This window comes from Sparus aurata, chromosome 15, assembly GCF_900880675.1.
Source record: "Sparus aurata chromosome 15, fSpaAur1.1, whole genome shotgun sequence".
NCBI lineage: Eukaryota > Metazoa > Chordata > Actinopteri > Spariformes > Sparidae > Sparus > Sparus aurata.
Genome location: NC_044201.1, coordinates 24361934 through 24387234, shown reverse-complemented (window position 1 = coordinate 24387234; position 25301 = coordinate 24361934). Strand labels below are relative to the sequence as shown.

Below are 25301 nucleotides of genomic sequence, written 5' to 3'. Positions count from 1 at the left end.
TACAATTTGCTCACATATGGCCAATAAAAAGTGATTATTACATGTAAATTGCTACAAGTTTTTTTTCCCATACATTCCCTTTAATTTTGCCCTTTGTCCTTAATAAATGTGAGTTGAGCAAAAACAATTTAGCAAAATGCTGCCCTTGAGAAGGGATTTAAAGACTGGCTGACTGCCAAGGAGCATAGATACAGCTTCAGCATCATAGAGGGAAAGAAAAGATGGACAATGTACCGCCTTAAAAATGGACATGGTTACCGTGGCCTTGGACCACAGTCATCTCCAGCTTTATCATTTTTACCCAAAAAAGGTATCAACATGGCCCCAACGGGTCCTTTTGACCCTAACAGTTTCAGGCTTCATTGATTTCCAAAAGAGGAGAACTTGGGAGCACAGTCTTGCAAAAATCTTAATGTGACTATAATCAGGTTTAAGTGTCCAGTCTCCTGAAAAAGAGCCACTTTTCATTTGATTTATTATTCTGATCAGCATACAGAATCAGGAACTCTTTCCTTTGGGGTTCGGGTGAGCAAGAGTGGGGGAAAAAAAGTGTGACAGGCTGTAGTATGATTCATGATTTCAGTCTAATTGTTCCAAAAGAATTCAGCTCAAGGAAATTACTAAATGTTTATAATATAGAGACATCCAGCATGTCTCGGTGCTGTTCTCCCTAACTGTCTGCTGTTTGCCTTTGGCTGGAAACTGAGATGTGACTGATGACTTTGCATATTGTTATTTCCATCCTGAATCCACAATTTATTGTTTTTGGAGGATTTGGCTCGAAGCAGCAGACCAGAAATCGAACGTAATCGTACAACATCCATTTGCAGTATTTCAGGGTAATCATACGTTTCAGGCGTTCCCCATCAATCATAATTAACAAAAGAGTTTAGTTCTGCTCTTTTATGAAGCTCTGTGGAAACAGGTAGAGACCAGGCCTCCACTGTAGTAACATAGCAGAGAATAAACACTGAACATACATTGAGTTTGACTTCTACTGGATGTCTTACAGCCGACATTCTGAGCTTCCTCCTGTCATACCGAGCCATTTTTACCTGCATTGTTACCAGGCTGACCCGACTTAGGCTGTATATCTGGCTAGTTCTGACAAGTTGCACCTATGTGACCTCTCTATATTTAAAACCATCTTATCCACAAATCAAAACACTGTTAAACTCCACATAATCAGCGCTGACAAGTGAAACAATAAGTGAGATCTGTAGCAAGTGAGCGTGAGCGTTAGGCACGCTGAGCGAACGCAGACAAAAATAGACACAAAGAAAGGAAAGTACAGCACAATCAGGTTGAGACAACCCGACATGTTTGTGCAGCACAGAGCCTTTCAGCGTTTCCACGCAATCTCTTTATCTGCTGACAAAACAGGTATGAGTAGAAGGTACAGCAGACTTTATCTGCTTACAGGCTGTTTTATCTTGGAAAAACACGAGTTTCACATGGTAGGAAAAGTTTCAAATGACATCTGAGACAACGATGACAAATGTTGCAATTGTGCACCAACTGATTCAAAAGAGAATTTGTTTTGAGCTAAATGCTAATGTCAGCATGCTAGCATGACGAATGAATCCATTGAGAAAATAATCATCATGTCCTGATTTTAGTGTTTTAGGATGCTCGCATTTGCTTATTAGCACTCAACACAAACTACAGCTGAGGATAATGAGAAGAACATTAGTATTACTGATCAAATCTATTGGAGAAAGTGTCCGATTATGTTGAGACATTTAATATAAATCCACATTAAAAAAAAGTCAGGGACCACAAACCAAAGTCAACCTACAATGCGGTTAATATGTTAAATTCATTAATTAGTTAATTTTATTATGTTGCAACTTATCTACTTTTTAGGTTAGTAAATGTTGATTGATAAAATAATAGATAAAGAATAATGAAACCATTTAGATTGGTTCCCTAGTCATCCAGTCAGGGTGGCAACCTGGCACAATTTTTTTGTTTAAATTCACATTTTTATAATAGGATTTTTGCCCCGTGTTGTTTTTATTTGCATCTCTGAAACAATCCAGTTGTTCTGCAACAACGGCGTCTGTTGTCACTTTAATGTTACGGCAACATTGTTCTTCTGCTCCTGTTAGGTTTAGGCACAAAACCTCATTGGTTAGGGTTTGGAAAAGATCATGACAATCATATCATAAACTTGTAATGTAAAGATACTTTTTAAAATATAAGTAAGGTAAACAGTCTACGACATGTACAAATGTGAATGTATCAGTGCTTTACAGGAAAACGTTTTATGGCCACCTCTTTATCCTGGTGACTCAGGTTCACCAAAGTCAGAATCTGGGAGCCATAAATGTCTCCACAACATGTGGTGCCAACACACCTTCCTGTTTCACAGAGTAATAAAAAACTGTAACCTGCTTGTGGCGCTTTGAAAAGTCCAAAAACAACCAAAATCATAAGAATTCATCCTCTGGAGTCTATGAACGTCTTGACAAAATTTCACGGAAATCAGTCTGACATTTGTTAAGATTGACCATCAGAATCGAGTAAACAACTTCCTACCATGCCCCGATGCTTCTGTCAGACTCTTGTCTCTGTCCTCTCCTGCAGATGTAGACGACGTCTCTGAATGCTCGTGTGCATGAAAAGCATTCAGCAGCAGGTTTTACCCCACTATGATGCTCTACAGGCCAAATGCATCTCAATGCCGTGTACAGAGATGATGGATGTCAACACCCTCCTCTTAATCACCTGAGAGGTATTCAGCCTCTTGACAGTCTGGCAGCCATTTTGGATTCTTCTCTAATGACTAGGGAGACAGGTTGCAGATGATGTTAGCTGACGCCGGTCTCATGGATCACTACCATTCTGTCAGTGATTAAGTGACTCATCTACCTCTAGTAAACAAACCCCCAGTAGGGCATCTTGCATCCATCAGAAGATGCCTTTGACTTGCTCCGCTTATCTAACTTGGAAGGAATCCATCATACCTGTACAAAACGGAGGACGCTGTGTGGCCTCTCGGGAGTCGTCCCATAAACAAACACACTCTGTTCAGACTGCAGCCGTACATGTGTAAAGTGAGCTTTGTTACTTTTCTGACTGCAGAAAAGGTATAGCATTCCCACATGTGCTCCGCTTCAGGGAAATGAAACGGAGAACACTTGCAAGTTATCTGTGACCTGATTTCCTGAGCTTATACAAAACAACTAGACGGAACTCAAATGCTAAAAAAGTGAAATAACAAACTTACCTTTCAAACTTTTAAAAATGAGAAAACTGTTTTTGTCTCTTAAAGTTAACAGTGCTAGATGAAGAAGGGGGCATTAGGTTTTTTCTTATACAACCGCTCGGAAAAACATAGTAAACAAAGACATTTGTGAAAATGCAGCTGACAAAATGTGCTTTGAAAACAGTTATGTGGCTTCAGATATATTATACACTTGAGGAAACCCTTTGTGAGTCCCCTCTGCGGGCTAATGTGTCTCAGTGCTGTGCCGCAGACCCTCACAGCACAGGCCGTTCTGTACAAAAACCCAAGCAAGGCACTTTAGTCTGTATTGATAGCTGCGTGAGTAGGACAAGTTGTGGTGATGTAACGGATCTTTCTTAAATTGCATGGGCAGCATTGTTGGTCTGGACAACCCCTGCGGCTCAGTTTGATTTCAGCAGATTAATTTAGCTTCCTCTCTTATGCAACACCATCTCAGCTTTCAAGCTGTCTCACTGATCTCGGGATCACCTTTGACTCCGTGCATGGGTGGCTAGCTGCCGCGCTGCACTCCCCTGACAGCAGCTTAGAGAGGAAACAACATCGCTCTTGAAAGGATCCTTAAACATCAGAATAAGACCCGAGAGCAGGAAATCTTTTTTGTCGGCAGAGATGGCACAGGTGAAAAAGGCAGTGATGGATAGCTGCTTTGAAGAGTTTGTTAATACAGCATGTAAGGTTGTAAAAGATCAAACGGGCACAACAGTATGTGAATCCTGCCGAGCATGTGTTTGATGTGGTTTACCCGCAGGCTAAAAAAAAGAAGAAAAAAACATCCCACTGCTAGAATGGATCACTTTCACAGTAGGTCACTGCTGCTGAATGACAGGAAATCAGGTTATTTACCAAAACATGATGCAACTTTATCATGGAGTGAGAATTTCTTTTCCGCGGGAGGATCACAGAAACATTTAATCAAACCACCTCGAGATTTCGTCAGAGCCGTCGTGATGCATTGTGTCGACGTTTATACTCAGGTGGTGCTTTGCCCAAAAAATGGTGACAGCTGCGCTAACGTGTCCTGACATGTGAGCGGGGACGCTTTCATAATGAATCCATAAAGCATTAAAGTCGAGGAAGCCATTCACACAAAGGATGTGATCAGATGGAGTTATGCTCACTACAAGGGCCTTAAAATAAAAAGGGAGTGAAGGCTGATTGGTCTGAGCTGACAGCTTCGTCAGCTGGAAAATGAGGTCACAACATAAGAATGGCTCGGCTTAGAGAAACAAAGGTTTAAAGTTTCAGGGAAGTCAATTTTGGTTCTCATAGTTATTTTCTCGACATGAATTCAAAGGGGGTTTTCCAGCTTTTAAGCACTACTGTGTAGGTGGTGGACTCAAAAAACAGATTAAGGAAAGCTGGAATCGAGCAGCAGATCTCATGACATCTTGACTTTGTGTCAGTTCGGTTTACAGGCTGCAAGTTTGAAAATGAAAATGACTCTGGAGACGTGGGGGAGTAAACAAGTGAGCTGACGGAAAACTCATCTCAGCTGGGGGCAAAAATCATCATCATGATTATTTTGGTCAGTATTTAAACCACAACTGCTTAACATGATTACTTCATATGTTTACTGAGGATTAATGGATTAACTTTAAACATAATTCAAATGAAAAACTAATAATAATAATACATGTAGAACATATAGCAGCATCACAGGCTTCAACTGTTTTTCTATCTGATTCTTTTTAGAAGTCGTACTCAGTGTTGATAAATGACAAATCAGCTGATATCATAGCTTCCATTTACACTGGGGACGCTGGTGCCATGTCTTTAAAATGGACACATTTGTCCCCATCACTTCGTAACACCATCATCTGTTAACATTTTTTCTAAAACAACATTTTTTACCAAAACCTTTTAACAAACAAACTCTCCATTAGCAAAGTCACTGCAGCTGATTCTGGTGCAAAAATAATGACAACATTTAAACATTTTAACCCTCAACTACAAACTAAGGCTCAGCAACACCCTTCAACATGTGCAGAATAACTTCATTAGATAATAGATGTGATCTACATTTACGATCTAATCAGAATGCAGTACATCAGGTGGACTATTAGGCGACCTAGCTAGAAAAGCATTTGTACACAACTGACATCCTTAGGCTGACACATTTTTTGACAATGATCCATCAAATGTAGTTATCAAACGCTTGACGACGTTATATAACGGAGGCAGGACATTTAACGTTTCACAATTAAAGGTTGGTCTGAATTACATCAATGCACTGATGCAGGAGACTTCACTGGGAATTTAATAATCATAAAGTAATCCAAGCATCTTTTTCGATGCATATTGGACAACACATACGCTGTACCGAGCTCTACTTCTATCTGTGTGACATGTCTGAGTTTTCTCTAACTCATTCAGTAACAGCAGCTTGGAGACCAGCGTCACCTCTGGACATGTTACATCACAGTACGCTTCGGCTCTCTTCTAACTTGTTAGTATGAGGTTTTGGGACCGCCACAGTGCATACTGAACACCAATGCACGCTCTCCCAATATAAGTGTATACCTGTGCTTGCTGATATCTTTCTGTCTCTGTCTGTCATCTGAGGTCGAGCTGAACCAAACACGCCACAGCCTGGCTGAAAGCCTGAGCTCTAAGTGGAGGAGCAAAAGGGCACCACTGTAAATGAAATGGGTGCGCTTGATTTCTAACACAAGACAAAACAAGAGCATCATTGTGAAATGGAATGCAGCATAATCAGTGTGTTTTGTTGTTATTTTTGTATCCGAATGGTTGAAAGCCAAAATCACAAGTGAAAATAATATTTGTTCAGTCTTTGCCGGAGGCCACAGTGGCTGCTGCTAGCATAACATCTGAATCTACAAACAAGATGTCGGTGGTGGTGTTGCATTGTGGGTAATATAACATCAGCCTTTGACAAGAAGAACGACGTGTGGAATAAGGACTGCTTCTAGTGCATCAATTTTAATACATTTCTGTGATTTCCGCAATGTCATAGGAGTGTGATGCTTAACAGGTAGAGTGCTGTTGTAAAAAGCCCCCTTCAGTGCCAAAGAAGATATTATTAAAAAGTTTTGCAGACTGAACAGTACTCAAAGTGTCAAGTAGATCTTCATATGTAGAATTGGTGGAGTGCCCCTTTACAACACATGAACTCTTGAAGCACATTATCTCGCTGGCAAAGTCATCGGGTTTCTCACAACTTTTTTCTTTCATATTCTCGCTGTCTTGAACATTTATCTCGGAAGCCAAATCAAGGTCACCTAACCAAGCCATTTTCTACACTCCATGGAGCTTATTCACAGCTCCACGCTCCATTTGCTTCCTGTGAAAAGAAAAAAAAAAAAGAAAGGAAAAGAAAACACAACTGCAGCAGATCTGTAATTCCCACCTGGACAGATTGTGTGATAACAAGCCGACAACAGGTGAAATTTGGCTCGATTTATCAGCTGGTGCAGCATTAATTTCAGACCCCAGTGTAAGCATCATTAAGAGTCAAAATGCACCCTTCTGTTAAAGGAAAATGCGCACATGTGCCAGTTCACAGCACCAGACTTTGATGTGCCCGCCCATATTTCAGAGACTAAGTGTTTACTGAACTGCAGCCAACTACTGAGACAATACCGGGCCTTTGAGATATACCATGCTCTCGAGCAGTGACGCTCTCAGGCTATAGACGAAAGCTGATAGTCGAGTGATCCTTCAGCTGACTGAGGGCTGAGGGCTTTTTGGTTTAAGCCATCAATGTGGGGATAACGGTGATCGATGTGGGAAAACCAGAGAAGAAACAGTGGGATTTAGAGCTGCGGGCCTCATTCATATGCAAGAATTTCATGAAGTGTGTCCAAACATTGTGGGAACCTTGAATTTCATTGCAAAATGGACAAATTCTCCGGTAATACCGTGACGTTTAGTGAACACGGTTCCCATTTCGACATACAAATCTATGTCAGGGGCGATCACTTGTCACATGAAGTTGGATTCAGACTTGGATCCAAAGAGTGAGACATTCCACTGGTCTGATTGTCCTGGAAAAACACCCCAGACATGTCATTACCTGACATCATCCCTCCTCTTGTCTGTCCTCTCGGGATGACCAACACACTCCTCTTGTTCTTCGACAAGAGCTGTGTGCCGGTCAGCACCGCGAGGCCAGTGAACCCCAGATAGTCGCACTCTGGCGCTGGATACCAAACAGCCCATCACGAGATAGCACGCTTCTCACTGTCAACCACACCGCCAGAAATGAGGTTAAATGGCACTATCTACGCAATATGGGAGCCTCTTCTATTTTTATTAACGGCGCTGACAGCCTCTATTCTTTGGGAGAGAGAGGCTGTGCAATTCTTGGAAATGGTTATAAATAAGTACTGAGGCGTCCAAAAGGATTCCTATTTATCTATTTTGCATGGTTTTGTATTGTTTTCAAAAATTGGAGGCAGCTGTTCTCTGGACGCATGATGTGTGTCATAAATACGTCTCAATTTAAAATCCAAACATTCTTCAGATGGTTCAGTGCGGTGAAAAAAAAAAAACACCGTTTAATGATTGTAGGGGACCTGTTTGTGTTTTTATTTCTTTGATGTAATGACTCTTTAAAGAGCACGGTGAACTGTTGAAATACCCCTTTAGGGACATTTCTTTGTTACTAACAACCGTGGAAACTATACAATCTACCTAATCTCCCACCATCTTTTTCCACTGAGCTATTTGGTGGGTGTGGGGAAAAAATAGAGCAGCTGTGTGTAACATCACCTTTCAACAAGTTCACGCTGAAAAAACATCAGATCCAGAATGGTTCCTCGTCGAGCATTACAGTTACGAGACAGAGAGTCTACAGTCGTGCTAGCAGCAGAGATGCTCCTCGGTTGATGTTTGACAGTGTAATGTTTCCCATCTTAGTTTAGCGTGTTTAGTATGCTAACAATGTAGCACTAAACAAGAAGTACAGCTGAGGCTGATGGGAATTAGTTTTATAGGGACATAAACAAAAGTAATGGACAAATAAAAATTCAGAGGAGCAATGTCATTAGGCAGGGATCGAGACTAATGGTTGCCGCGTTGTCCTGGAGAACAGCAAACCTCACCGGGACGTCTCCTGGATGAAAGGGATTTTTCTATGTATGAGTATGAACAATAGGTGATTTGTTGATTCTTAACAGCACCCTTCCTCAAAGGAAAGAAAAAAAAAAAGATAGATCCAGGATGAAACTGACGGAAGAGCGAGATTCAGAGGAGAAAATGGAAACTCAAAGAGGTTCAGTTATATAAGAAATACCCTCAATCAGATTTTTAGTCTTTTCAGTGCCATATAAAATATTTTATTTCCTTTGCCCTTAGTTTGGATTTGAGTGGCTTCGTTAGCTCAGTGCCGAGTCACACTGCCACTTTTAATGAGCGCCATGTGTGAGTGATTGTGTTAAGAGCAACATCAAAACATTAAACACTGAACTGCAGTTTAACGTGACAGCACAGCAGGTCCTGTTCACTCACCTAGCATTTGGACCCCCCTCGTGAGGCCGTAGATATCTATGAGGGCCCACAGAGGCTCCGATACCTGCACGCCACTGAAGAACAGCATCGGGCTGCAGTCGTTAATTCGGTAAAACACTCGCCCCTTCTTGTCCACCCAGAAGGAGATGATGTTTCCCTCGTTGGAGAGCTCCTCCGGCAGGGCCTTGGCCCAGAAGCCGCTCTGGGAGACCAGGTCTGGGCAGGCATACTTTGGCAAGGTGTCCGGGTTGATCCTCGACGGGTCCTTAGATGTAAAACCAAGACGTAGAGCACCGCTCCAGCAGCACTGCTTTTTGGTGATCTGGAGGGTACACATTCATGAATTAATGAAGGCAATCAGCTGAAAATGAATCCTTACATTTTCATTTTGCTTTGTTATGAGAACTACAAGCTAAAAGGAAAACCTACACTACGTTAGCAGCTAAACTAAGCTGCAGGGGTGCTTTGAGCCAAATGCTAAAGTCAACATGCTGGCAAACTAACAATAACACTGCTAGCAGGTATAACTCATTTGTGTTAATATTCACCACATTCACATCTTATTCTACGATGTTAGCATTAGCTAATTAGCACTAAATACAAACTACAGCTGATGTAAATAATGTTGCTTTCGCAGGTATTTTGTAGTAAACCGAAGTATATGACAAATTAACTTCAATGTACGTAACAGATTTCATGGCAATCTATCTAACATTTGCTGAGAATTTTCAGTTTGGACCGACACACGGACCGCAACTGCGATCCGCAGTGCCAAACCACCGGCTTGGCAAAAAATCTCTAAGATAAGACGAGGGTCTATTTTCCTTGGTATGTTTATCACCTGCAAACGATTTTTGTCTTATTATCGAACCTCTATTTACTTTGCATTCACCGTGCCAGATAACAGTATCCCTCACATGGCAATGCTTGCCCTGCTCTCTCACTTTCGAGACATAGATGGCCTGATAGGTGAAGTGGAAACTTGTTCTAAGCCGCTGCTGCTTCGGCCCACACAGGAGCAGAGAGAGAAAAGAGAGAAAATCAAAACAGGAGAGCAAAGACGGGGGATGAAGAAAGAGAGAGAGAGATGGAGGGAGAGGAAAAATAAAAACATACAGAGCGAGACCATCGGTTTATTGCAGCGGTGCTATATTAACCCAAACTGGGTCAGATTTTAACCCAGTGATTTTTTAGTGGGCAGCATTTTTCCACTGTTTACACATCACATTCTGAAAACTCCGTCAAAATGAGAATATGTTACACAACCAGAGCTCAGCTAGTGTTATTTTTACCTTCAGCCGAACCTGCTCATACACGGCGATGGGCCTGTTGCTGAAGGTGATGGCGTTACAGAAGCTGGCCTGTCTCTTGACGGTCCTCTGGGACAGGTCCATGACGATCTGTGAGCCTTTGGTGCTCGGGTGGAAGAGCAGCGGGAAGGACGACAAACTCCCGCATGGCTGGATGGGCAGGCAGCGCTTGGGCTTGTGGTGGCACCGATGTGACGTGGCAGGAAACGGGCCGTTCAGAGAATCTAGGTGGAGACAGAAAGGCGGTCGCTCAGTTTGATCCACAGGTGGAGAGCAGAAACTGCATTACGGAATAAATCCATCTCAGGGCAACAATTTATGGTAAAATACCCGCATTTTTATTAGATTAGAATATTGGATCAGATAGTGTGTAACATCGTGAGCTGGACTCATGGTGTCTGGTGTCACATGTCATTTCCTCTCACATATCTTTTCCAGCTCCTGTATCATCCAGTTAAGTAAAAAAATACATTAACATAATCTAATATTTGTGGTTCTGCTTTCAGCTTCTCAAGGCAGCAACGTACGTCCACACGCCAATATTAGATATGAAAGAACAACGTGCGAGTTAAATTACATGCAGAAACCTTGGATGGAAAATAAAAACACAAGTACAAGGACAGAATTGCTCCCTTAGTTCCTGAATTAAGAACATTACAGCTGTGAAAAATCCACATAAAAATGCTTTAATTACAGCAAATGGTCATTTCACTTTTTTGCGACCATGCATCTTTTAAACAGGTTTGTGTTTTAACAGCTTAATAAGCGGAGAGAAAATGGACAACTACAGAGATGATTAAGCTCTAACATCATACAGCGTCTCTCCAACAGCTAAATTATTACAGCAGAAAGCGAGTCCTTGATGTGAATACATTAATGGTGGAGGGTTCATCCGTTTCATCACTGTCACGGAGTCAAGTTCTGCCACGGCATGGGTTTCACAATGATGTCAATGCCGTCAGAAGGGTTTTAGCACTTTGAAAAATAATGCGCTTTACTGTGCCTGTGATGAAACGCAACTAAAGGGCCACAATGTTTCTGTTGATGTCTGCAAGAACCAATACAGTGTTTTCATCTACTCCCATCATCAGAGGAAGAGAGGAAGCCTGGTGGTGTGTCCCCACAACAACTGGAAAACCTTTTTTGTTTTAATTCAGACTGCTGTCTCAACGAGGGCCATCACTGTAAATTGCAGGATTCGCTGAAGAAGGATGGATTCACTGAGTTTAAACTTTAAAACCTCCACGTTTTGACTTTGCTGTCTATCTTACAGTTTTGCCTGATGAACTTTACGTTAGCATGTTCTGCAGCTAACTTAGCTTGCGTCTACTAGCACACTTGAGCAGTGTTGGGAGTATTTGGTATTCAGGGACAGTCAAGAGAAATCATGTGAACATCAAGCCTAGCCAATTTAATAACCACAGTAGATGTGAGGTCACGTTTTCACGTTGCTCTTTGTGGAAGTTAAAACTGCAGTGCAAGTTGAGCTAGCGCCGTGGCTAACGTAACAGGAAAGCTCCTTCTGCTCCCTGATCCTCACCAGTGTGTGTCCGATGGGCCGCTACACTGACTATTGTAATGTATTGATAGTCATTCTTTTGGTTTTCTACAAATGGATGGATCCTTTTTATCCCTCTTGGTAGGTTAAACATTTTAGTAACGTAACTCCGTGCTATAATCCTGGCAAACAACAACAAAAAATAAATAAAACCCTGACATTCAGTACGTTCAGCTTGCTCTAATAATAGCAAGGCATGGGTGGTACGTGTTATTTTCAGTCGTCTGCATATCAATCACGATATTTATGCCTGAGAGTCACACTACCTGCTTCATCACCATGGAAAAAAAGGAAAATGAACACAAACTAGCTGCTGCTAAATGAGATTTGGTGACATTTATTGTGCTTCGCCGGTCAGAGGAAGTGTCAAAATGAGAACAGACCCAAAGGAGAACATCTGACTCACAATGTTCAGCAGGAGTTTTTATAAAATGTTCCCATGTGAACATGAGTGAATCATGACTGCTCCCACTCAAACTCATAATAGAGCAAAACAACCTTTTTCACATCGCTCTTTTTTGGGTTTTAAGGTGATAAAGCTCAAAGACGTCATTAGCCTGGTATCACACTCACTCCCTTTCATAAGAACCAACTCATTCGCATTTCTCACACAGTCCTCTTCAAAGTAAAACCTCAAGGTCACTGTGCGGTTTTGGAGAAGGAGAATTTTCCCACAGACACTGGGTTCTCATTAAATGTAAGGCGGTATTATTTGGAAATAGTTGGCCACATGTACAAATTCTCCACTTGCACAATTTGTGACGTACATCTGTCCTCTTGTTTCGGTACCAACTCTACAGCTAAAGTTATCTTGGTGCTTTTTAATCCATAACTGTGTTAAAATACTTCACTTTCCACACTTGGCTTTGTATATATTGTTAATGGTTTGTTTTTGTATATCGTGTTTTTAACATTTTTGAGCATCAAGTCGCTCAAAAACGGGGAAACCTTAACACTCGGTGGTCGGAAGAACTGGCAAAAATTCAAGGTAGTGACGTACAAAAAAGCAAGCGTTAAAGTTTCAACCTCATTACTGGGTAAAGGTTTTAAATGTTATGTGTCCGGCTGCATCTTCAATAACAAAGTCCTTTTTTTTTTTATTATTTTAGCAGCCAGCTAGGCTAGCTGACAGGCTAACCTCACTAGTTAAAAACACCTGTGTGATAATCTAAATGATCGAGAATGACACACAGACTTTGTTGATCAGTTCTCTGTTAATGGATTGATTGTTGGTTTGATGCCTTCCAGTGTCCAGTTCTATGATAGAAGGCATGGGAAAAGAAAAATACACTTTTTAAGAGTTGGAGAATTCAGGCATTTTTTATCATAAACAGACTGCTGACTGTTAACTACATGATGAATTAAGTAATCAAGTTGTAGCTTCTGTAATTAATCATTTCTTGGAGATGATTTCTTAATGAGGTGTCACCACAGGCCCAAACTGGAAGCACAGATTTTGGTGAATAAGAACACAAGAGCGACACATCTCTCTTACTTGAATACTCATTTAAAACTATTAAAACACTCGCTGACCGTAAACATGAGTCATTGTTGGCAGTGCTTACATGTTAGCTTGTGGTCAGCTCATGTTGCTAACGGTGATCTATGTATCTAAAGGATCAAAAATGTAAAACACTGAACACAAAAAACAAACAGTGAATTATATAGACAAAGCAAACTGTGAAAAGTTAAGTGTTCTAAGTTACAGATAAGAAAAGCACTGAGATAATAATAGATTATGCATTAACTGTAGAGTTGGCACCTAAAGCAAAAGGAGACGTGAAGGTCGTAAAACTGATATACTCTCATACAATCCTTATGTCTTCTCTGAATTGTATCTTAAGGTCTTCAAGTACCAAAAAAATCACCACGACTGGAAGCCAAATAGAGAATCGCAGCCTAATCAACACTTACTGCTTGTATTTTTCACACCTCAATCTAGAAGACTGTGTAGGAGATGCTTTTATTTGTCTGTTAGAGAAAATACAAGCCACTGCTGCAAGACAGATATCTTTTCTTTCCTTCGACTGACCCTGGAGGGTCAAAACGTTCACAATGTACCCTGGAGACAAATCAATTAACGCTGTCAGGACCGGCAATGACTTATCATATGACCTCTGTTGTAACACCCCCTCCTTATTGTTCTGGTTTCAGGGCAGAGATAGAGGTTGGAGCTGTGGATGACGACATTATTTCCCGCCACGGATGTAAAAAATTTGTTGAGGTTAAACTAGAAAAAAAAGAGTCTTCCCCCCTCCTTCGAATCACAATTGGAGAGGCTCTGCCAAGTGTTCTGGGCTCGGTGCGGTGTATTTGTTAAGCTCCTCTCATGCTCTTGTCCCTGCAGAACAATGTCGAATTGTGCTCTGTGCACAACAGTGGTCTTAAATGAAGTCATAACAAATCCTCTAACCATATTGCATCCATGATGTCATGTCAGACGTGATGTCTTCAGGAAAACAGAACAGGACAGTATTGTGCTCCATCAATGACCAGTCTGGAGAACTGAATAGAGTATTTCCTGTAAGGTCTGAAAACAGAAGCAACACCTCGCAGGCCTCTGGAGATAGTGGAGCAACACTCATACTTCAAAATCTTCCTTTATTCTCACTATATTCACATCATCTCAGGACAGGAGCGGCTTTATTTTTATATCTCAGGCATGCTGGAGTGTATTTACAGCGTTCAGAGTGCAAAGACGTCTATATAAACTATTATCAGGGTAAATAAATGGATAAATAAAAATACCACATTTGATTTACTGTAAATGGCAGCTGCTTAGGGCCAAAAGTGCTGATGATACAGTGGCTGCTGAAGTGTGTTTAAAAAGTCATGCAACCTGACGGAGACATGAGGGTAAACAGTGACCAGAGCCCTGTCACGATAAAAGAGAGGTGCCATGACGAACGTCAGATGAGCAACTTAAGGAAGGATAATGTTGCTTAATGCACCACCGCACACAATGGGACCGGCTCTGCTGTCATTAATTGGAGAGGACAAACAGTGCAGAGACAGAGATCGGCCCTGGCCAGTGTCACCTGGCCTCCTCTGTGTTTCGTCCCTCAGGCTCGGTCTCACTAAGAGGCCTGAGAGGCTCTAATGTGCTGTGACGTTAGTACGAAGAAGGCGCCGAGGCCCCCTCTCACAAGGCGAGGCAGCATCCTCAGGAGCCGAAGGGCACAGATATGTTTTTAGCTTTTGCAAGAATGTCACAACTTGTGTGGTTTCAATAAGAGGTAAACAAGAGTGATTCTCACAGTAGCATCAGCCCTGGTGCTTTTACAGCGCTGTTTATATGCAACAAACAATTATTTCAATCATCGATTCATTTGTTGACGAGCTTCTCTATGAACAGAATTATAGTTTAGTCTAAAAGAAAAGTGTAAAAAGCCCGTCACATTTCCCAGAGCCGGGGATGATGAACACCAAGGAAACCAGAAAACATTCATTTTTTAAGAGCTGGAACCAAAATAATTTGGACATTTCTTCTTCAAAAACGGACTCAAAAGGATTCAATCATATCAAAATAGATGCTGATGAATTTCCTGACAATCAGCTAAATGATGAATGAACTAATCAACTTGCAGCTCTCGTAATGACTCATCAGCGCCGCTCGTTTTTTTTCTTGGAGCTATTTTCTAAATTAGGGGTCACAACTGCCCAGAACTGAAGCGCAGCTTTTGTTGAACAAGAAAACAAGAGTTAGACGTCTCTCTTATACTTGAAAAATCATTTAAACTTTTTAAAAAACACACGACACATAAAAAAAAAAAAACCACAATCATCAAGATACAATCACGCAGTGTTGCCAAACAGGAGGGGGGAGGTTGAATGATTCATGAGCTCGTGAGCTGGACAGAGGCCCTGAAACATGACATGGATTACATTTTCAGGGCCCAGACTGAGATCTTGTCAGAGGGCCAGGAATACCTAGCAGCGCCCCGGCCTGCACCTATACTGTTACTTCACACCAGTGGCCTCTAACAGTTTATAGGTTGGCCGTGTCCTTCTGTCCAATCTGGGAGATGAGGTGTTTACTCCTGCGTGGTCGTGTACTGTGCATCACTTAACATCATCAGAACAGCTCAAAACCGTCAGAGTCATCGTAGAGTCCACCAGCTGCTTTGTGGCCAAACTCTACAATGTTATGACATCATCAGTGAACTCTGCATCCTCGCCAATGTCAAGTCCCAGCGGCTGGACTTTATCAAACGATGCAATCAGGAGTGAAACTAAAAGAAAAAATCTAATTCTCATTACAGATTAATCTGATTACAACTTCCTTTAATTAATCATTTAATTGTTTGGTCTTTAAAGTTTCTTGTTCTGATCAACCAAACAGACCAAAACACAAAGATATTCACTTAAAGCTCAGGAAAACAGCCGATCGTCACATTTGAGAAGCTGGAACAAGAGAAAATGTTGCATTTTTGCTTTTTTAGTGGTAGAATGAGTACTAAAATAGCTGCTGATTAACCTTCAACATAATTAATAACTTCTCTCCAAGTGGACGAACATCTGATACACTCATTTCTCTCAGTTTTCAGAGTACAAACTATAAAAATATACAAGAGCGTGAATAAAACAGCGCTGACGACACAAAACACCCTTTAAACTCCTGATTTGCTTTGACACATTTAAATTACATTATCATAATTTAGTGTAATGATGCAGAAAGCAAATGAAAATTAAGACAAGTCAGGCTGAATTCAGGGAATCAAACAGTTGTATCTTGAATATTGAAAATGTATAAATAAAACCACCCAGTACACCTGTTGTCATCACCTGAGACACCTACACCTGATGAGCTGTTGGTCACATGAGTGGAAACATAAAGTTGTGACACTCTTTGCCAACGTGCTGATATTCATCTGGGAGTGCATCACTTCCAGTTATTGGCTTTAATGACAAACCTAATAAGAAGCCAGGTGACAGAAAGTTATGCAGCCTAACAAGTTTGATCTACTGTAACTACACAACTTAATCACACATGAATGACACACAAGCATGTTGGAGATGATTAATATCACTGTGGCATGATGCAGATCACAAGTGCAACACGACTTCCCCTTTTTTTCTCTAATTCAAAGGCGGTCGTGACTAACTGGAAAACAAATAAATAAAAAAAACTTGGCTACTTTCACTTCTCATTTATTTCAGGCTACCAGGACGCCTACAGTGTTCATGCACAGCGGGCTGCCGGCTGCACGCTCACAACACGATTATATCATCTTTCATTATCGGGTTCATTAATCAATAAAGCATCGATAACAGGACTTACCGTAGAAGGTATTCCTGGTGATCTGACCTCCCATGGCTGGATGCAAGGTGCGTTCACCTCCTCTGTCTCTGTAAAACTGATCCAACAACAGATATTAACGCGCTCAGCCGCGCGTCCTCAGCGGCGACATGCTCCGGACACGACGCCGATCAGAGAGCAGAAAAAAAAAAAAGTCCCGTCAGTGATTCAGCGGCAGGTTGTGTGTGTGTGTGTGTGTGTGTGTCTGGAACCAGAAGCCTCATGCATCGACATGGAGCAGCCGACAGATCCAGCTCTCAGAGGCTCCCTCCAGTCCGCGCACGGATCACGCTGAAATTAACATAAAAGGTGGTGGTGGAGGTGGAGCTTCCCGGGACTATTAACGCTGTAGCTTCCACAGAGATGACCTGCAAGCGTTAAATGACATCCTCCAGACGCTCATCTACCTGTAGTATATGTGTACTACCTGTGTAGGGACATCCTGTTTTATATTTCTGCATTATATTTGAGTTGTGTGTAGATGTGCAGCCTTCGTAAAACAGGTTGAGGTGGGTTTTTCCCACCTGACCAACCTGTTTGCTGCTCTTTCACCCTCTCTGATCTCAACTTTCACTTTCAGACTGAAGGCCTGCTGTTTGTGGAGAAGAAGCTCACATATTCCTCGAATCACTTGATTCACTAGATGGGAAAATGAAAGTGCAGGAAAGTTATTCTGGCTGAAAACAGCTTCAAGGACCCGCCTGGACGGAGTGAATGGGGGTTTTTACTTCCAGCCACTTAAGGTTTAAGTGTTTTGTCAGTTTCTGGTCAACTAAGTACAGTTTGTTTCCTCCACGTAGTAGTTTAAAGATTTACTTGGCAGCTTGTAGGAGGATGAATGCTGATACATCATGACTTCTTGTCTTGGTGGTGGAGTCGACATGTTGACCACCAGGCACACTTTCAACAACATGTCATCAAACACAACATTTCCGAAAAACACGACAATTCATGAAACTCAATGTTGCAGAAAACACAACAACATTCAAGAAAACACAACAACGGTATAGGAAACACAACAACCTTAAAGAAAACACAAACCATTAAGAAAACACAACATCATTACAGGACACACAACAACTTAAAAAAAACACAACAAATTTAAAGAAAACACAACAACATTAAAGAAAACACAACAACATTAAAGAAAACAGACAACAACATTACAGGAAATACAACAACATTAAAGAAAACCCAACAACATTATAGGAAAAACACAACATTACAGGAAACACAACAACTTTAAAGAAAACACACAACAACACTACAGGACACACAACAACGTTAAAGAAAACACAACAACATTACAGGAAACACAACAACCCTAACCCTAACCTGAAAAACATGACAATTCATAAAACAAGACAACATTCATAAAACACATTTCACAGAACACTTAACAAACACAACATTACATAAAACACAACAACATCTCATAAAACCCAAAAGACACTGCTGACTTCAGGCTAACCACATCACTGGAGCTGAGACGTTGGGACTGAACAGTGAAACCGGGTTAGTAAATTAACTCTGGTTTTTATTTCATGACTAAATTTCCTCAAAATTGAGTTTTATGTCCTTCTTCCTTTCCTCAAAACTAAAGAGATAACTTGTCAGGGCTCCTGTGATGCGTCTGGCTTCAGAGGTTCGATTTGATGGCCCCGGTCCCTACAGGGCCACCTCTCAACATCTGCCTTGTCGCTGCAGCGTATACATAACGTGTGTTGGCAGCGAGGCCTGAGACGCTGTATTGGCTCGGTAGCATGAGGTATACTCTCATGCTGTTTATACAAACTGATTGCGGTTGACTCGACTGTCTGTAAGCAATTTGCAACGAGGGTAACACCACACCGCTGGAGGGGTTTTCAACGCAACGTTTTACATAGTCATTTTCTATGAAAAAGTGGTCGAACTGATTTTATTTGTCACAGGAAACCAAGATGGACTAAAAATATCCAAGCACAAAGTGTGAACAGAACACTTAAGAATTTATGGCACGGACCCCGTAGCGATCACAGTCACGCTTAATGGAGTTTGACATGCCACCTGATCACGGGATTGTCAAAATCTGATTGGGAGTTCTGTAATACAAGGAGAAGTGTTGTTCCCTGTGAGATGATATAACATGATGCCTCGTGTCCTACAGTGACATCAAAGCAGCATGTCGCCAATCAGGTACGGAGGGAGGTTGCCAAATATTTAGTTATTTTTTCAAAAGATCATGGAAAGATGAATTTTTGGCCAAAATTTGGCTTAAAGGCACCCTCACAAAAACTGTCATAACATTTCTGATGATCTTTAGATTTTTCCCATCACATAATCTTTTACAATGTTTTTACCTGTGAGTAATCTCCTCACTCCTACGTAGACAGAAGACGACCAGAATCAGTGGCGTGCGCAGACTTTTTGAAGGGCAGGGGCGAAAAGAAGGGCACTTTAGCGCGCATTTTGGCTCCCAAGAGGGCACTTTAGCACGCGTTTTGGCTCCCAAGAGAGCACTTTAGTGCGTGTTTTGGCTCCCAAGAGGGCAGTTTATCATGTTCTAACCAGCCAAGGGGGCAGTTTAGTGTGTTTTGCCAACCAAGAGGGCACTTTGGCACGCTTTTTTGGCTCTCAGGAGGGCACTTTAGCGTGCATTTTGGCTCTCAGGAGGGCACTTTAGCATGCATTTTGGCTCTCAGGAGTGCACTTTAGCATGCATTTTGGCTCTCAGGAGGGCACTTTAGCGCGCGTTTTGGCTCTCAGGAGGGCACTTTAGCGCGCGTTTTGGCTCTCAGGAGGGCACTTTAGCGCGCGTTTCGGCTCTCAAGAGGGCACTTTAGCGCGCGTTTTTCAACAATTGGGCCACGAGGGGGTGCCCCCCCCCCCTTTGTGTACATCACTGACCAGAATGATGAACAAGTGTTTTCTTTGTGGTCAGTTTGTGTGCTCTTAGAAGTGGTTTTGCATCTTTGCAGTTAGCTTGTGTCTCCTCGTGGTCGTTTTGCCAGTCTTTCCCTTCGTGATAATTGTGTGTCACTTTGTAGTTATATTGCATCCCTGTCATAGTTTTACATCTCTTAGTTGTTGTTTTGCATTTCTAAGTGGTCATTGTGCATCACTGTGTAGTCATTTTGCATCTCTTTGTAGTGTTTTTTTCATCTCTTAATCCAGGTTTTGCATCTTCTTCAAGAAGCTCTGCATCTCTTTGTGGCTGTTTTGCGTCTCTTTGTGGTTGTTTTACATCACTTTGTGGTTGTTTTGTGTCTCTTTGTGGTTGTTTTGCATCTCTTTGTGGCTGTTTTACATCTTTTTGTGGTTGTTTTGTGTCTCTTTGTGGTTGTTTTGCATCTCTTTGTGGTTGTTTTGCATCTCTTTGTGGTTGTTTTGCATCACTTTACAGTGGTTTTCCATCCCTTTACAGTGGTTTTGCATCCCTTTGTGGTTGTTTTGCATCTGTTTGTACTGGTTTTACATCTCTTTATGACTGTTTTGCACCTCTTTGTGGTTGTTTTGCATCTCTATGTGGTTGTTTTGCATCACCTTGTGGTTGTTTTTGTGTCTCTTTGTGGTTGTTTTGTGTCTCTTTGTGGTTGTTTTGCATCACTTTGTGGTTGTTTTGTGTCTCTGTGGTTGTTTTGCGTCACTTTGAGGTTGTTTTACATCCTTTTTTACTGGTTTTGCATCTCTTTGTGGTTGTTTTGCACCCCTTTGTGGTTGTTTTGCATCTGTTTGTGCTGGTTTTGGATCTCTTTGTGGCTCGCTTTGCATCTCTTTGTGGTTGTTTTGCATCTTTTTGTCCTCACCTTGCACGACTTAGTTGTTTTGTCTCTCTTGTGTCTTTCTTCTGTCATGTGATTATTTTGCTTCTGCTTCTAGTCACTTGATTGACTTTTTCAACAAGAAATCCTAACAGTCACTTCTTACAAAGGCTCTTTGACCCCAGGAGGTCTGGGGGCCCATGGATCTGCGCACAGCAGGTATCAGTAATCCATCCACATATGCACGTCACAGAATAGTTGTTTGAAAAATGACTCAACTTGTTTATATTCCAACGCTGCTATATTCTCAGCACTTTTTAAATTATTATTATTTTCTAGAGTTTTGTGTAATAGCTTTGAACTTTTCTGGATGAACACTGTATACCCTGACAGAACAGACTGACACCTCCTCCCACAGTAGATTATTTGTAGATGGGCGCCTGGCAGGCAGCAGCTGCCTGGTGGGGTGTGCTGGCGTTGGGCCTCCGCGGACATCTTGACAACCTTGTTTGAGGCAGCCATGTGCATGCCGGCTCTCTTCGGGGATGATCCATGTTGAACAAAAACACCATTCTACTCAGAGTTTGGACCCTCGCCCCGGAGCCATATGCAAAACATTACGAAGCAACACAAGAGCATCATATGATCCTCAACTGGGGGGGTATCCTCTGGAAAGGAACTCAGGCACGTATCAGAGGTGATATTAAGTTCTCACATAGCATTCAGTAGTGACAGGGACATAAGAAAGATACAGGAGGGGGTCGGTTACTGACCATGACATTAGGCATGATGTGGCCAGAAGAGGCTCTAAATATTCACCTAAAATGACCAGAATGCAGTTTATTTATTGGCAGAGGATGTTTGCTGAAAGAATTTTGACTGCAGCTCTCAGTTTATCTACATGCAACGCCAACAAAACCAAACATTTAGCTGTCAAACGAAGCAAATAACTATATGAAAAGTTCCTTGTTCACTACAGCTCATTACCTGCATTTCTTCACTTTCTATGATAAATGGTTGTCCAGAGGTCTCATTTGTTGTTCAGGAAAGGGGTCGTAGATCTAGCAGGAACATAACAGCATTATGAGCTGGGTTTAGATTTTATTTAGCCTGGCGCTCAGTGGTGTGCAGTGATCCAGAGACTGAGGAACTGAAGGATCATCGCTGAGATTATGGTGCGCTTAAAGACCTGAGGGACTATGAATTGACTCACTGGGAAGCGAACATCTCACTGCGTCTCTTTAATCATTCATTAACTAAGCTAAATGATAGCCGAAAAGCAGCTTTGAGTATTGTAAAAATGCTTCTACTTACTACTTTTACAGTGTAGCCTGCGGTTCTCGGCAGTCCCTTCCTCTAAGTGTAATAGCTGTTGATGGATAAAACGTGCCCAACAGCACAACTTGACTTCGACTCCTGGGTCAGGAGAAATGTTTTCCAGGAAGGGTAACAGAGAGGCACTAACACAGGGTAGATCTAGAGGTGTCTAAATATTTAGAGAGAATATATTTGATTGTTAACACTGTTTTAATGATGCTGTCGGTTAGTCTCTGCAAAGTCTAACAACATCGCTCCATGGCTTACTTTATACGACTGGCCAGATGAAAATATTAGGTATATAATTTTTTTGAAATAAATACGATTTGAATTTTATCGTTCTTACTGTTTATAAGACAACCTGCTCTCATACGTTCATACACTCTGCCTGTGAAATAATTTCCACATCAATCTTTGTACATGTAGGTTAAAGCTGTACAGCCGCTTTACTGTGTTTGTGTCTGAGAGTAACACAGATCCTAACAGATGAACGTGGTGTCGGAGGAAGAACAGCAGAGTCTCCATTTACGTTTTGAATGCTTTCATCTGGGACACTGATGAAAAACTAAAAAAATTAATACCGGAGACGTGACTTGGACAAGACCACTAGGAGCCCTAACTTACTTAAGACTTGGCTTCTCTTGACACCCAAAAAGCTCAACCAACATCTGAGTCTTCAATTTTGGCCACGTACTAATGTGGATTTTGTCCTCTTTCCAGGTCTTCGCGGAATAAGAGTTCCTAATGTTCGCACTTTATTTTAATATTGTTTCTCCATTGTGTAATTTCACTGTAGCTGTCTCTGTCTGCTCAGTGTATTGTACAAAAAAACAATTGTTAAATGGTTTTCTTTGGGTGTTTTCCCTCATAGGAATGGTTCTGAGGATAGAGGTTAACAGAGGTGAATTACTAACACTAGTGAACACAAAAAGAAAGAAAGAAAGACAGTGACAGGACGGCCTTATAACCACACATCTAACATATTAAGTCCAATAGGGCAGTGAGTGACTTTGACAGTTTGGTTTCCCCCAGGTGATCAAGTTTTGGGTCCTGTAACAAGCCTATAGTCAGGGGTGACTGTTTTAAGAGGACCTATTTGTAAGAAAAGTTGATTCTTAAGTCTCATTCCTGGCTCGTCAAATACTGGGTTGGGACTGCAAGTCGGATCAGTCGCCGTCCCAAAGCTTCAGTGTTAACGAGTCGGGAATAAGACTCACAAATCAACTTTTCCTGAACCTAACCAAGTAGTTTCCGGTTACACAATGGACTGGTGGGTTTGTTACAAAGTTTGCTGTAAAAGATACATGATTTTAGATTGACTCCATCTTTTCTTGAGAGGGAGATCGGCTCATTCTGTTGCTGGCACAGAGTTAAAGGCTGATCACACTAAAACGTGTCGCTAGAAATGTGTCTCCAGCAAAACCATTGTTTTCCAGGCAATCTTTCCTGCGCAGAGGACACATTTTTCTAGCGGTTTTAAGACGTTTTTTGTTTTCAGTACAAGGCACAGAGTTGTACCCCTCTTCTCACTGATTACATACAATGGCTGGATGCACATGCAGCGATGCTCCTATGGCACGCCACGCTGTCCAAATAAGCTTTTCTAAGACATTTATACAGCAGCCTCACCTGTATCAACGAGTCGGTGTGTGTTGAATAAAAAGCTACAGAAGAGATTAGCTTTGCTTGGCACAAACTGCTGTGTAGTTTTTAATGGCAGGATATGTGCCAAACCAGTAAAGACTCCAGGAAGTTACTGGTCTAAGTCAAGAAATAGAGTGGCATTTAACCCTGCTGTAAAACTGCAAATTGGTATCTTCACCTTGTTTTGTACGGATTAAACAAATGAGATATAACTTGCCAATTAGTGAATTTTAGGGGTACTGGAAGGCAGATGTTGTCGGCGTTGGACGGAGCCAAGCTTGCTGTTTGCCTCATGTTTCCAGTTTTTCTGCTGTGGCCTCAACACAGATATCAGAGTGGTTTCCTCTCCTCAAATGCTGCAACACAATGTGAATATGTGCATTTAGTAAAATAAAGAGGTATTCTTGTAAGACTTGAACTGAACTGCACCAATTTCTTAGCAAAATGATGTAATGTAAAAGTTGTATCCTGCATCCTTTATATGCATTGTTCATGAATTGCATCATCGTCTATGAGCTTCATCATTATCTACTCACCCACATGTTAATCAAAACTCCACTGACATTTGAATGACTGTCACACAGACACTGACTGAGCCCCCGCATTTCCATCTCAGCCTCCTTCTCAGACTGTGGAAGTTAAAGGAGCCATCTCTCAACAGCATAAAATGTCCATCACATTTCCCAGACTAGCTCATGCACTATTATCAGGTGGTTGTAGACCAACAATTACACACTGGGTCCATTCATTATCCCCTCTTTTTCCTTCAGTGAATATGCTTTGTTTTAGAAGGCAACAACAGTCTCACCAGACCACGTCACCAGAGCGCTGTTGGTGAGGAAAATAATGAGGTAGTCAGGGAAATTCGATGGACATTTGCTTTTCTTTTTTCCCCCCCATTTCTCTGTCTGAAAAGATTGTCCCATTAACATCAGCAGTTTGGGAGATGACAGGGACTGAACGGCCTGGTATTAGTCTAAAACCTCACTGCAGTTCTGACTGGGGTGAGTAGAAAATTAGATTTCATCCCAAAAAGTAATTTTCCCGTAGTTGACTTTGAACACGACAGTTTTTAAATATGACAGATAGAAATACTGGCGAAGTACTGGATGTCCTCGGCTGTGAGCTCCGTGCTATGAAGAAAGGCACCATGCAACAGAAACGGTGAAGTCAACATAAAAAGGGTTTAAAGCTGAACTGTGTAGGCTTATTTAATGTATTAGGATGACCGTTGGTGATTGTTACAGACCTTAAACGCTACATAAAACCCTGAAAGCATTAAGATATACGCTATATGTTTCGGGATTCAGGGGCAAACGTAGTAAGCTTGCTTTTCTAGGCTCCAACAAAAATTGTATTTTGTTGTTTCTTCCTCAGCTTTCTCGTCCAAATGAACTAATAACTTAAAGGTCATGTAACTACTGACAGTCAGAGGCTACAGAGGCAGTTAGCCTACTTGGCCAGCTAGGCTACTACTGCTATGCTAGGCGAATTAGCCTTCAGCAGGAGTAGTTTAGCCTATTTGATGTTAGTTAAATTTTTCTCCTTTAGATTTATGAACTGCTTTGTTTATGTGGTTTAATAACACTCTGAACTGAAAACTAACATTTCAGTCCCCGGAAAGGAAACAGGAAATACAGGAGCTTAGCTTTAGTTAAGGTTATATCACTAGCCAGCTCGAGTTCAGTCACCACAGTTTAGTTTTGATCTC

General features: G+C 41.6%; 1 protein-coding gene across 1 annotated transcript in view; it reads right to left on the bottom strand.

Annotated features, from left to right (window-relative positions):
- LOC115596941 (E3 ubiquitin-protein ligase NEURL1-like) overlaps nt 1-17195 on the bottom strand; it is a 36171-nt gene extending 18976 nt beyond the window's left edge. The window contains exons 1-3 of the mRNA XM_030442433.1: nt 16872-17195; nt 10015-10256; nt 8723-9044 (exon numbers count right to left, since the gene is read on the bottom strand). Of these exons, the coding sequence (XP_030298293.1) occupies nt 8723-9044; nt 10015-10256; nt 16872-16905 (598 nt within the window). The 5' untranslated portion in view covers nt 16906-17195. The remainder of the gene's footprint in view (nt 1-8722; nt 9045-10014; nt 10257-16871) is intronic.
- Between the last annotated feature and the right edge of the window lie 8106 nt (nt 17196-25301).